The following is a 13,283-nucleotide window of genomic DNA, read 5'->3' as shown; positions in this document are numbered from 1 at the left end:
GGAAACAGCCTCTGGTGGAAGCGAGCCGGGAGAGGGGGGCACTCCTGTGAGGAAAATACACAGCAGGGGTGTGGGGGACTGGGAATTTATCCAGCAGGACTGGGCCACCACTGCCCCTCCTGGAAACAGGATTAGTGCTGATGGTGCCAAAGATGCGCCTGGCAGGGCACAGGATGAGGGACCAGCTCTGGTGCACAGGGACAGGGCAGGGATGTGCAGGACAGACAACAAGGTGATGAGTTTTGGGGTGATGGGGCTGATCTCACCCCCCCAGGAATAAATATTCCCCTCCCCAATGAAATGGACTCCATGGATCTGTTCAAAACAGTTTATTGTATTTTTTCGTCAGACAAACACATTGATTTCTGGACCACAGTAGAGGATGGAAACCTTTCACAAACTTATTTATTTGAAAATACAAATATAAAATTATACTTTCCACATCTGTGATGTGAGAGACCCCCATCCACATAGTATTTTACAACAGGGCTTCAGAAAGCCATACACAGAGACCTGAAAGATGCTTGATATATATAGATACATATATATATGTATATATATAAAAAAAAAGTCACTACCAAAGTTCTCATCAGTTCATACTAAAGTATAAAAGGAAGGGCTAGGCCTGCCACTGTGCCATAGTTTATTTAGGTACATTTATGACCACCTGAAATGCTCACTTGCATCCTAGTACTGATGGGAGTTCAGACCTCGTACGACAGAGAATGACGGGGGTGCTACCTACGACGGTCACGGGACAGAGGAGCCCGGGGCTGGGGTGACCCCTCAGGGCCGGGGTGACCCCTCTGGCCACTGGGCCCTGCTCGGACACCGAGCTCTCCACACAACACGGTCGGACTGCTGGGGGGGGCCGACAACCCACCACGAGGATTTGCTTTCTCAGAAAAAGTATTTTTTTTTCCTTTTTAAAAATTATTATTATTATAATATTATTATTTATTATTATTGTGGTATTTTTTGGTAATTTTATTACAGTATTAAAGTATTGCTTAGCTTACAGAATCTCCTCACGTAGTGTTCGCGCGGGGCCGGCTGGATTCTGTACGTAGGAAACTCTACAGTGTCTGTGCCCGTGTGTCTGCGAGGCATCCTGGCTCTTCTGACACTAACCTCACTTCTCCCTGTCTCTTCTAACACTAACCTCACTTTTCTCCCTCTCTCTCAACTATGTCGCTTTGAAAAAAACAAACCAAACCACTAAAAAAAAGAATTCAGAAGATTCCACCCAAGAGACATCGCCATAGCGTAAAAGACAGCTATGAGTTAGTGTTGTTTTTCTTTTTTTTTTTTTTTTTTTTTGTTTTTTTGTTTTTGTAAACAGTTTCATATGCAATATCATACAGAACCATGGCTGGCCTTCAGTAAAAATGTAGTAAACTATATTGCTTTATTATTGATTATGTTGCATTGAGTGAATGGCAGAAACGAAACAGGAAGGGACGTGTGGCTGGAGTCGCTAGCCCTCATTCGCACTACAGATGAAAGCAGGGAAGAAAAGAAACCCCAACACCTTTCAGGTCGTTATCACCCACAATTACCCAATGATTTAACTAAGCCTAGCAAGATGTGTGACATTCACCAGCAGACGCTGCTGTACAATGGAAAAAAAAAAATCAACTTACAGCAAAGAGAGCCATGCTACCTTAAAGTCCAAGCTACAAATTCAACTCAAAATGAACATTTATGAAGTGTAAGAAAAAATAAAAACCCCAAAGGACAGATCAGGCTTTGCCTTAACCAAGCCGATCCCGAAGAAGGACTCGGGTTATTTGAGGGGAGGGTCCCAAGCACTTGCGGCTCCTGGGGAATGGCCCTGGTGGTGGGGACGAGGCCCCCCGGCCCTTTGGGTGCCCAGGTCACCCAGCACGGTGGAAATGGCTCCTGTTGGTCACCCCAGCTGCAGATCCAAAGGGCTCTGTCCCTGCAGGGTCCCAGGCCAGGCTGGACAGGGGGACAGCGGGAGGTGACCCTGCCATGGCGGGGGTGGCACTGGACGGGCTCAGGGTCCTTCCAACCCAACCCAGTCCATGATTCCATCGCTCCCTCCTGGGCTTGAGCAAAACAAAGGTGGAGCTGAACCTTTGTGCTGAAAAATTTACAAAAAACCCCCAAACGAACGAAGGAAAAGGAAAAAAAAATATCGTTCAAAATTGATTTCTAGATGAGTGGGGGACTAACGTGAACCTTAGTCTAGGTAGCCACATCAAAACATCTTGGATTCCACGACATTTGTGCTATGGGCCACTGGGACTTCTCAAAAGGTATATAAACATCTAAAACATATTCACACAGATTAGCAATTTCTTCTGAGCATTCTTAAAAAAATATGTTTTTTTTTTTTCTCTTAGTAAAATCGTTTTAATATACCGTGCCTCCCTCTTTTAAAAAATAAATTAAAAAAATCCAGTTTTGCATATCTAGCATTAGCATTTAAGGTAGTATGGCACATCCCCTTTCCAAAGTCATGGGTGGGGATCTACAAATGCCTTAAGAGTTTGCCAGCATTTTTAACATTGTGAGACCTTTGGTTAGTTGAAACCGCATCAGATCAACAAAAGAAAAATAATAAACAAGAGAAAAAAAAGCACAGAAAGAAAAAAGAGAAGAAAAAAAACAAAAAAGGAAAACCTTCCCAAAATTATTAGCATTTTTTTTTTCTTAAATAAGAGAAAGTTCTATCCTTACTGGTCCTAAATCTGAATAACTACATCTAAATTTTTAACCTTAATTACGATACACCTACCAATATGTACTAGAAGAGGAAGAGAGAAAGAGGGGGGGAAAAATTCACTACACTACCATCAGGACAGCACTCTTACAAGATAAGCCATTTTATACACTATTAACATACAACAATGATCAACAAAGAATATTCTATGAGGTGACAGGGAATGGAGAGGAAAACCAACTGGTAGTACAGTACATCATCAACATTGACAAAATAGCAATAAAAAATTCCCTGACGGCACACTGAATTGCAGGGAATTTGGTTCGTAGTATTTTTTTTTTACCTTTTTATTTTTTAAAGAATTCTGTTTTATTTCTTTTATTACTTGATCAAGTCTCAATATTTAAAAAGCGTCCAGCATTTTGCTTAAACCTGGTTGTTCTGAAATAAGAAAAAAACCTAAAATATTACATAAAAAGCATGATTTTTTTTTAAAAACAAGAAAAACAAGGTTTCTCCTTTCGGTTAGCAGTATGGTGCCTTGTTTTGTTAAAGATGCCTTGCTCTACCTTGTCTATTGAATGCCTACATTAGTCTACTTGTTAGTAAAATTTACAAAAATAGGAGTGCAGCAGCTCTTTTTAACAAATGTCGCATTCAGTGTCTTATACTGGCTGTACCTAAAGTACCAAATTTATAAACGTAACAATTTAAAAAAATATTAATAAAACTTGTCAATATTACGTTAAAAAAAGAAGAAATATATCCACACTACAGTATGTTCTTAATGCCACCTACCATGTTGTACTTCTAGTTTGCTGTTGCAGGCCTATTTACCAATATTAAAAAAATTAAATTAAAAAATATCCTTCATAAGTTTCCTCCCCCAACAGAGGACCATATATATAACAGCCAAATATTAAACATGTGCAAATAGGAAACTGTCAGTTTTTCCCCTACCAGTCACAGTGCAATGATGTTTTATACTTTATTTCTTTTAAATTCTGTTTACAACTACAATAAATTAAAATCTTCCGTTGCTTCTAGGGTGAAACTTGTAGCACTGAGGTATTCCCAAAAAAAAAAGGAAAAAAAAAGAAAAAAAAAAGAAATCAAAACCAACCAAAGTTGCTTTCTAATTTGACATTACAGAAAGTGATGGATAATAAAGGAAACCATGCAAGCTGGACACTGCTCTGTCCACATGGGGTGCCCAGAGCAGCTGAAATGACTGGACAGCAAGTTGATCTAGTTTAAAATAATGACTAAAAAAAAAAAAAACCACCAAAATCCAAAAAAAGAACCAAAATAAAGGTGTGCTTTGAACCGTAAATGCGCTAAGTAGGAAAAATCGTAGCTTCTTGATCAGTTTTGGGAAAAGCAGGTTTTAAATTAAAATAAAAATCCCACGAGACTGTTCCTTTGTAAGCTGTGCACTGTGAGAGCAAGCTGCTGGTGTGAGCTGGGTGGGCTGGGAGGGTCCCACAGCCCCACAGCCCCCCGGCAGCCACTCCCAAAGGCTACAACTCCCTCGTCCTTTCTCCTCCATTCACATAGAGAAACTGCCTTAGGCTGACTCCATCACAAAAATAGGTTTGTATTTCTCTTTCTTAATAGTTTCTATGTAGTTAATGGAATTGTATTTACAGCACTTTATTATTTTTTCTCTTTTTTTTTTTTTCAGAATTCACAATTTCAAAAAACCTTATATCACCTCTTTCAACAAAAAAAAGCACTTATATAGAAAAAGGACGCGCAAAAAGTTTGTCGCCCTCGCCTTATTGCCGAAAATAGAGAGAATTAGAGTAACCAAGACGCCACAAAGGAAAAGAAGGGCCAGAGAACCTGCTGCTCCCCCCTCCCCGCGCCCTGCCCGCCGCTCCCCCCGCGGCCGAGCCTCCTGTCACCATCTCAGCATCCTTTAAGCAACAACAACTACGTAAAACAGAAGGGAGGAGGAGGAGGAGGAGGAGGAGGGGAGGTGGGAAAGAAAAAGCAAAAGAAACCCCTTAATATAACAGTTACACTATGGTTAGGCTCTCGCTACATACACAAAGAATTGCGACTACGTGGCTACGAGACTATGTCCAAAAGGCTACGAAAAGATGTGGGTTTGGAGAGGCTTAAAAAGAGGGGGGGAAACCCACCGAGAAAATAAAACGAACAAGAAATGGGTTTTATATATACATACTTTTAAAAGCTGTTGTTTTTATAGTACAGCAGATTCATGAGATGATGAGAGAGATTTTAAACCACCCAAGTCCTTCGAGTGCCACCTCCAGTTTGCGTTGGCGGTGATGATGATGATGGTGATGGTGATGATGATGTAGTGCTCAAAGTCTGATGAGATCACCCAACCGTGGGCCCCTTCAGAAACTTCGCCCTGTCTTGCCCGGACATCCAGAGAGACTCTGCGTGGGGAGAAGGTGGACAGGACACGGAGAGGGACAGTTAATTGAGGTAAATTAGGATTTTTAACCAAAAACCCCAAAGTGTCTGCAAACACTGCAGCCACAGCCTGCCCCATCCAGCCCGAGGGAGGATGCAGGGGGCTGCAATGCTGAGGTGTTCCCAGGACAGCCCCCATGGGAGAAGGGGTCTCGTGTTCCCTGCTCTTATTTCCAGTTTAGGAACAGTAAAATGTGAGTTATGTAGGGCCAGGACAAAAACGGCTCCTCAGGCATCTGTTCTGCCATGAATTCACACAGCTTTGGTAAAATGGATTTTCTCTGAAGTACCTGGAAGGTGACAAGTTTTACCTGGGCACGCTGAGGCAGCCAGGATTTATTTTATACAGGAGCTTCAGCCTCCAACGCTCCGTCCCTGCCAGTGCTTAGAGCTGAGATATATGATGTATAAAAGAAATATAAATATTTGGGGTACTGGCTCTGCAGGCAGCCACTCACAGGGATGAGGGCCAGGACAGGATGCTCCCTGGGGACCTCCAGAGCCCATCCCCAAACAGCTGTGCTGGGGTGAGGTCCCAGCAGCATCCTGCAGGGATGTGGAACTGCTCCCTGCCCCAGGAACCTGCGGCTCAGCCAAATCCTCACATCCTGCCCCGGGGATGCAGGAGCAGCCGCTGCCACAAGCGTTTCAAACCCAGTGTTCCTCGAGGAATTAATAATAAGGCTCATTTCCTCCTCTCCAAATCTATTTTAATTAGTAATGAGCAGCATTAAAAGCACTTTGTTTTTAAGTCGTTAATGGTTTGAGTCTCAGCCTGGCCAGTGAGTGATGGCTGCAGTGATGGGCTGTGTGAGTGAGGAGTGATTACAGCCCATCAGGCTGGCAGCGCTGTGCATTATGAGCCTGAGTGATGATGCTCTGCCCGGGCTCCAGCTGGCCTCGGGTACCACCTCACTATTCCAGAGGCTGACGTGAAGGATTCTGACAAATTGATCGCAGAACAGGCCCTGCTACGTGCAAGTAATAGCTGGGATTAAGCAAGAGTGCTTATGGCACTTTTTTCTTTCCCATAAAAACACTCCTTGGTGGAGCAAATCAATTGACAGAACAATTTCAGGTAATCTTGGGGGTGTGTGTGGAGATGGAGAGTAAATAGAAACCCCCTTTATCCACTAGTGTTTAGGTATAAATCTATTTTTATGTATTTTAAAGTCTCCGAACATCTTCCACAGTTCCCAGCCCCTTGACTAGCTTTAATTCTAATTTCATAGACTGATTTTTGAACGTAAATGATGTGAGATTGATCATGTAATAGCAGGCAAGAGGCAGGGAAATAAAATGTGTCCCATCCATTCCGTCTGCCTGTCCGGGCTCAGAGCTCTGGAGGCAGACCCATGCCATTTATTTGGGATAACTTCTGCTTCTCATTGCATTTTCTAATCTATTCCATTCCGAGTGTTAAGAATATTTGTTTGCAAAGATGAATATGCCAAAGGCCAAATAATAATAAAAAATAAAAATTAAACATTTAATTAACTGGAGCTTAGTTCAAAGGGTAGGAAACTGGCAGCGATCCAGGGCTGTGGTGCTCAGGTAATGCCTTTAATTTAATTTGCTCAGGTTTAATTTTTTTTTAATCTTGATAATTGCTCTATGGTTACAAGTTACAATGTTATCTTTTAGCTGTAATATTTGGTACAGCACTTAATTAAGAATGATGGTTTCTCAGTAATAAAGCAGTGGGGCTCAGCTATTTTTAAAGCAGTGCGCTGGGAGCAGATCTCTGATCCCACTGGGATTCTGGCTGCTGGCACTGGGGGTGATTCCCCAAAGCTTCCTGGGTTTTCTGCCTCTTCAAATTATTGCACGAAGCATCACGAAGATGAAAAAGTGACTTTTGGTTTAGCTTTGGATCTGTCTTCCAGTTTCCAGCCCATGAGGTTGATTTGAGTAACACAAATCACAGAAAGGAATGATTAAAGGCCAAGGAAAGACGAAATGAAGATAAAAAATTGTTCACTTAAAGTAAATATAGGGGAGATGGTAGTTCAGCACAAAGTACAAATGGGATATACTGTAATACCTCCAAGTGAGATGGCAACCAACCATGTGTAACGTTTCAATGGTATCCATTTGTAAAAGCCGTTGCAATCAAAGGTCCCTAAAATTGTACAATTGTTAAGTTCATCAGTGCTCTATACATGGGAACAGCTGATTATTAATTTCTGCCAAGAAATTATCAAAGGACTTGAAAGACTGTGTTGCCAGCATGAATAGGGATTTCCAAGAGCTGTTCTGGTCACCAGGTGTGCTCAGCCCTATGGTCACCTTTCCAAGACCATCATCTTCTCATTCCCCCAGGTGCAAAAATAAGCTTTGGGGTTCTCCCTTCTTTATTTTTAAACCAGGGTTAGTAAATGGAGAGTGTTAAATAAATATATATGTAATAAAAGCTAGGGGATTCTTTGCAGTTATTGGGGGAATTAAGAGGCTACCAATCTGCAAGTCAATTATAAAATGGTTCTTTGGGAAGTGTTAGTGCAGACAAATCTGGATACCCAGGCTTGGACCTGGTGTCCTTTCACTTGAAAAATCAGGATGTTGCAGAGACAAAAGTGCCCAAGTTTTCAAGCACAAACAGGTTTTTAGGTGAAAAATGGAAATAAGAGGTGTTGTAAGTGGTGAGAGGTGGCAGTTTGAACTGATGTAGCTCCTTGCAGAGCAGTAATATGCCATGTTTGTGCTAGAATTGATCCACAGGGATTGTCAAGTCCGTGGTGTGACCATGGGAGGGGCAGGCCCGGGATGGGAATTGAGCACACGGGCACCAAGCCAGGCAGAGGGTTTGCTTGTCTTTTTTGCAGTAAAAAGAACAGTTCCAGGAGCTTTGTCTGCACCACACTCCTGCTGCCCCCATCCAATTCCATCAGGGAGGGAAGTTCTCCTCTGGGTTTGAGGGCCCTTCGGGGGAGCCTCTGCACTTCCTCACTGTGCAGGAGATAAATCCAGCTCCTGGCTGGGCTCCCAAAGGGCAGGAGCCTCCCTTGCAGCCTGTGCTGGGGTGCCACGGGGCAGCCCAGCCCCATTCATGCTCACACACAGGTGACACAGCCACGTGCAGCCTTGTTAAGCCAATCTGTGCCCTCATTAGTGCAATCACAGCCCCATGTTAGGCGCGTTAGGAGGCACCTCCCGGGACCCCCGGCCCAGCCCGGCCCCTCGCTCCAACCTGCGGCGCTCAGGGGCTGCAGTGACCCCAGGACCAGCTGGGAGTGACCCCAAACATCAGCCAACAGGGGAAGAGGAGCAGGACATGCCCTCTCCCCCTGCTGGGGGTCCCACCAGCCAAATTAATGAGCTGATTTTGCTCAGTTAGTGGGAGCAGGGACTGTTGCTCTGCCTGCCAAAGGGTGCAGCAGCCAGGAGGGGTAGTTGGGCTGATGTAAAGCCCATGTGGACAAGCAGGGATTTAAATCCCATATTTATTAAATATTTCTCTTTGAGACAGGTCATGTCTGGCTGCAGACGGCTCCAAAGGAGTGTTTGCACCAAGAGATGTTCAGGTTGGGTATTAGGACAAAATTCTTTCAGTGCAAGAGTGATTAATCTTAAAATTTCTTCAGTGCAAAAGTGATTAATCACTGGAATGGGCTGCTCAGGGTGGTGGTGGAGTACCCATCCCTGGAAACATTACAACTTTCACAAAGTTGTGGAGTTTTATCTCCGCAAAACATTCGGCTGTCATGGTTTGACGCTGGCGCAATGCCAGTGCCCCCATGGAAGTATATTCTCCTTAAAATGGCAATTAGCAATAATAATGATAAATTGGTGATAAAATGGCAATTGGTTCTCAAGGGCTGATTGGACCTGATGATTCTGGAGGTTTTCCCCCTTGCCAATCCCAGCTGGAACACCCTGACAATCAGGGATTACTCCACAATCCAGCTGTACCCACGGGTCGGGCACGGCTCGCAGGTTCTGGCAGCGAGGAGCCCCGCTGGCCACGGGGTCCCCACCACCCCCAAAGCCCCCAAAGCCCACCCCAAACCCCCCAGAGCCCCCAGCACGGGGTACTTACGGCGGCCCCGGGGAAGCCTCCGGGCCGCGCTGGGGTGGAGCCTGCCGGGGAAGCGGGTGCGCCAAAATTCGGTTGAGCACTGTAGCTATTCAAGACTGGTGTGCAGAGAATAAAGCTGGGTATGAGGCCAGACGCCGGGCATGCACCGGAATTACAAAGCCAAACACCAGAATAAACAGCCTAGGCCCAATTCTAACACTTAACCAAGGCCATGCGAGAGGAGAGCAAGTACTGGAGAAGAGTCAGCCCGGACTACTACGAAGCTTAGAGCTCCAAAAATATATATATGGATATATATAAAAAAAGAAAAAAAAAAAAAAAAAAAAGAACAATCATTCAACACACTACTGCAACCAGAGACTGGAGGTGCTCATTTTCACCAAGTTATCACAAAATATAATAGGTATTTTTCAACATCTGACTTGATGCTCATGCAGTAGTAACAAGTTCTCTAGGTCTGGGCACGCCGAGACAGCATTCACATCCCATGCAAACTACAAAGGAACTAGTTTGAGACTACACATTGTGGTAATATTGATATTAAAATGTTGACAGCAAATAACTTGAATCACGTCTAGGAAAATCGTTTTTTGGATCCATTCGATACTTTTGGAAAAAACCCGCCCTTTTAGATCAGTAAGCTGTAGATATAGTTCAGTAGTAGTTTTTTTTTCTTTAAATGATATGGAATGGAACAGTTTGGATTTTTCTCTTTTAAATATGACCAAGGAGAATGTTGTTTTATTTAGTTTTTTTTTTTCCTTTTGATTTGGAGAGCGAAGACCTACCTTCGTCTCCAAAACCATGCTTGGGACATCAACCAAAATTAAACAAATAAATAAAGATCAAAAGCAAAAAAAGAATTCCAGAGGGTGGATGACAACTCACCTCCTAATGTGGAAGTAAAAGAAAATTTAATTTTTTTCCTCCCTTAATTTTTTTTTTTTTGAGAAAGAAAAACAATGTAAATAAGAATGATACTGAAGAAGAAATTTAGATATTAAAGCATGTTAGATGGTCAGGCTTCTGGCATTTCTCACGGCTGCTCTTGGATGTAGAATTTATGAGGAAGAAGTTTCAATGCGAAAGAAAAGTCAGCGGACTGGGAGGAGCTGGATGGAGATGGCTGCGGGAAGCTGGAGCTACACCTGGGTGGTACCTGCAAGGTCCCTGGGGGCACAGGGAGCCTGCTCTGCCCACCCCACCGTGTCCCCACCGTGGGCAGCGCCAGGACACGATGGCCAGCGGGGCTGGACGTGGCCCAGCACCACAGCCTGCCCCAAACCCCCTGGGCACCGCCCCCATCACCTCCATCCCCACCTTCCAGGCTGCCCCAAGGCTACTTCAGCCTTTTCCTCTGGCTGCAACTTCCCACGGTCTCCACTGAACACCAGAGTGGGTTATGAAGCCTGGTGGCCTGCAGTGACCTGTGCCAGGTCAGAGCTGCAGGGACTGACCACAGGGTTCTCCTGGAGCCAGCCCTGTGCTCTCACCAAAGTGCTGGGGTGGGCACAGGCTGCACCTCTGCTGCCCTGGCCCCTTCCCCTGCATCACCACCCAGAGGGAGCCCAGTTCTCAGATGCCTGAACTGGGCAGGAGAAGCACACCTGGCAGCTGGTGGCTCTGTGGGGACAGGGAAGGCAGCTCTGCACAAGAAATGATTCCCCACAGCTCTGCACTGGTAGCAGGGGAGGGTAAGTAGGACATCTAAGCTAGCAAGTTCAAAGAAATAAGGCATGAGAGAGTAAACAGATTTTGGACTTCGCTGGCAAACAAAGAGCCTTTTTTTATTATTAAAGATTAAATGTCAAGATAACATTTGGCCTTCTCACTCGTGAAGAAAAATATCCAGCTGAGATGTTCCAAAGCCCTTTATTACTACAAGCCAGCACTTTTCCCCCCTTTTCTTCCCTTTGGTTCAATAAAATGGATGTGAATTTTCCTGCCAAGTCACACAGAAAACCCAGCTGGCTGCTCCAAGTGACAGCAGGACCTGGCATGGCCAGGGGCATCCTGTTAGTAAAATACTCCTGCAAACCCCACAGAAACCTCCAGAACAACCACCTGAGGAACCTGAGAGACCCTCTGTGCCCCCACACCCCACATCCCACCCTGGCCACTCTCATTTGCAACTCTCAAGACTGGAGGGAAGGCTTTCACACCTGCAGGGAGAGCTGGCAGTGGGTTGGTTATTCAGGTGGGGAATGAAAAGGTGATTTTTCATCTGCTGACCAGGGGTTCAACACTCCACACTGCTCACAGGAGGGAGAGCAGGCATGCCAAAGGCTGCTCCAGTGCCTGGGAAGGGCTGTGTGGAGGCTGGGATGCCCTGGCACCTCTCCATGTGGGGCCTGAAAAACTCCACAGAAAAAGCTGGAAGCTTTTCCAGAGCCAACACTTTGCTTCAGAGCCTACAAATGAAACAGAAAGCTCCCATAATTAGCAGGAGGCTCAGAAAGCTGTATTTAAATGATTTGCTCAGCCATGGTTAGTTGCTAAGTGTTTGTCTTCCTCCAGGAGCTCAGGTGAGCTCACCTGGAGCCAGAGGCACCTTTACCATCACAACAGCAAAGGAACCCTGAACCACTTCCCCAACAGGCAAATCCTGATGTGTTTTGGCAAGAACTGCCTGGAAACAAGTTTCTTTTACACAAACCTGGAGTACCCTGACACTAAAAGGAAGAAGGAAAAACGCCTGCAATCCTCCAGACTCCAGATGCTGCATCATTAATAAAAGTTAACACTTTTTGGAAACCTATGACAAAATTCCCGATTGCTGGAGGTTGTCAGGAGTTGTCCAAGGCTGCTGTGAACTGTGGGAATTGCAGAGCACTGACATTAATTCCTTGCAGGCTGGAAGGACTTGGAGCCTTTCCCCTGGCCACCAACATCCCATGGCAAGAACAGGAACCGGGGCAGATGTTTGGAAGCTTGTTGCTGCAGAACTGCCAGGGGATTGTGCTGTCCATGGAGGGGAGGGAACACTGACTGCGACCTGAAGCCAGGAGCAGGAGCAAAGCCTGGTCCCAGCAGAGCCAGGGGCTGAGCTGCCCAGGAATCCCCTGACTCTGGATCCACCAGCCTGACTCAGCAGTGACCGAGGGCTGCCAGGGCCATCAATTGCCAGCACTCAGGAAGCCCTGGCAGCAAAGGACTCATTCCAGGTGCCATTTCCCAACCACATGCACAGGAAGCCATCCTGCAGCAGGCAACTTCACAGCTCTGAGACTCTGTGCCTGAGCACCTCCAGCTCAAAGGCTTCCTCTATGCAAAACTCACAATCCCAAGCGTCCCCAGGAAGCCCTGTGATAGATCAAGGTCAGCAGAGATGTGGAAAAGATTAGATGTGCTTGTAAGTCACAGCCAACCACCTTTTATCTTCAGCCCCAGCCATCCTCCATCCCCTGGACTACAGAAGCTCCTTCCTGTGCTGATGGAGATCAAGGGCCAGCAGCCAGCAGCTCTGGCAGTGATGGAACAGGGCAGGCGAATGTCTTGCTTGCTTCACTTTGAATCTGCTGTGGTTTTTCTTACGGAGAAGACTCTGAGCCTGTGAATTTTGATCAGCAGGTGCAGCCTCAGGGACAGGGAGCCTCAGGCCCACTCTGCCCAGTGTCACAGTGCCTTGGGGAGCACTGAAAAGCAGTGAGGGAATGTGAGATGGGACACAGAAGGATATAATACATGTGGGCTCATAAAGCAGCCCCAGCAGGATTTTTGAATGCCAATATTGGTGCTGGTGGAGTTGGGAGCTGCTGTGCAGGGCTGGCACAGCAAGAGCTGGACCTCTTCAGGCAGCGAGGCTTTATGTCAGCCCATCCTTCAGCAGAGCCTTTATCCCCGTTTAACATGCGTGTGGCATGCTCCTCCACCTTCAGCCAAGTGCTTTGTGACAAGGAGCCAAGAGCTGGGAGCCAAAGCAGCCTGGCAGCCCAGGCTGAGGCAGGGCAGGAGGCAGGGATGTGTGCCTGGAGCCTTCTCCTGCAAACTGCCACGCTCACACAGACCCTGCCCACACCTTCAGCTGTGCTCAGCCACAAAGGTCAGTGCTGGAAGATAAACTCTCCCTCCATGACTCTTGAGACATTTCTAAGTCAGGATTCCTGC

General features: G+C 45.8%; 1 protein-coding gene and 1 long non-coding RNA gene across 2 annotated transcripts in view; both read right to left on the bottom strand.

Moving 5' to 3' along the window:
• Nucleotides 1–314: 314 nt before the first annotated feature.
• Nucleotides 315–7,259, bottom strand: LOC102034464. Its single transcript, XR_265397.3, has 2 exons — nucleotides 7,182–7,259; nucleotides 315–5,100 (listed from the first exon to the last, which is right to left on the bottom strand). It is a non-coding gene; the product is annotated as an uncharacterized LOC102034464 (long non-coding RNA).
• A 995-nt stretch (nucleotides 7,260–8,254) lies between these two features.
• MSI2 (musashi RNA binding protein 2) overlaps nucleotides 8,255–13,283 on the bottom strand; it is a 186,957-nt gene continuing 181,928 nt past the window's right edge. The window contains exons 9-10 of the mRNA XM_031059770.1: nucleotides 9,173–9,217; nucleotides 8,255–8,364 (exon numbers count right to left, since the gene is read on the bottom strand). Coding sequence (XP_030915630.1) covers nucleotides 8,255–8,364; nucleotides 9,173–9,217 — 155 coding nt within the window. The remainder of the gene's footprint in view (nucleotides 8,365–9,172; nucleotides 9,218–13,283) is intronic.

The sequence above is a fragment of the Geospiza fortis genome, unplaced genomic scaffold, assembly GCF_000277835.1.
Source record: "Geospiza fortis unplaced genomic scaffold, GeoFor_1.0 scaffold538, whole genome shotgun sequence".
Classification (NCBI taxonomy): Eukaryota; Metazoa; Chordata; class Aves; order Passeriformes; family Thraupidae; genus Geospiza; species Geospiza fortis.
Note: the sequence above shows the minus strand (reverse complement) of the source record. Positions and strands in the feature narration are given on the sequence as shown.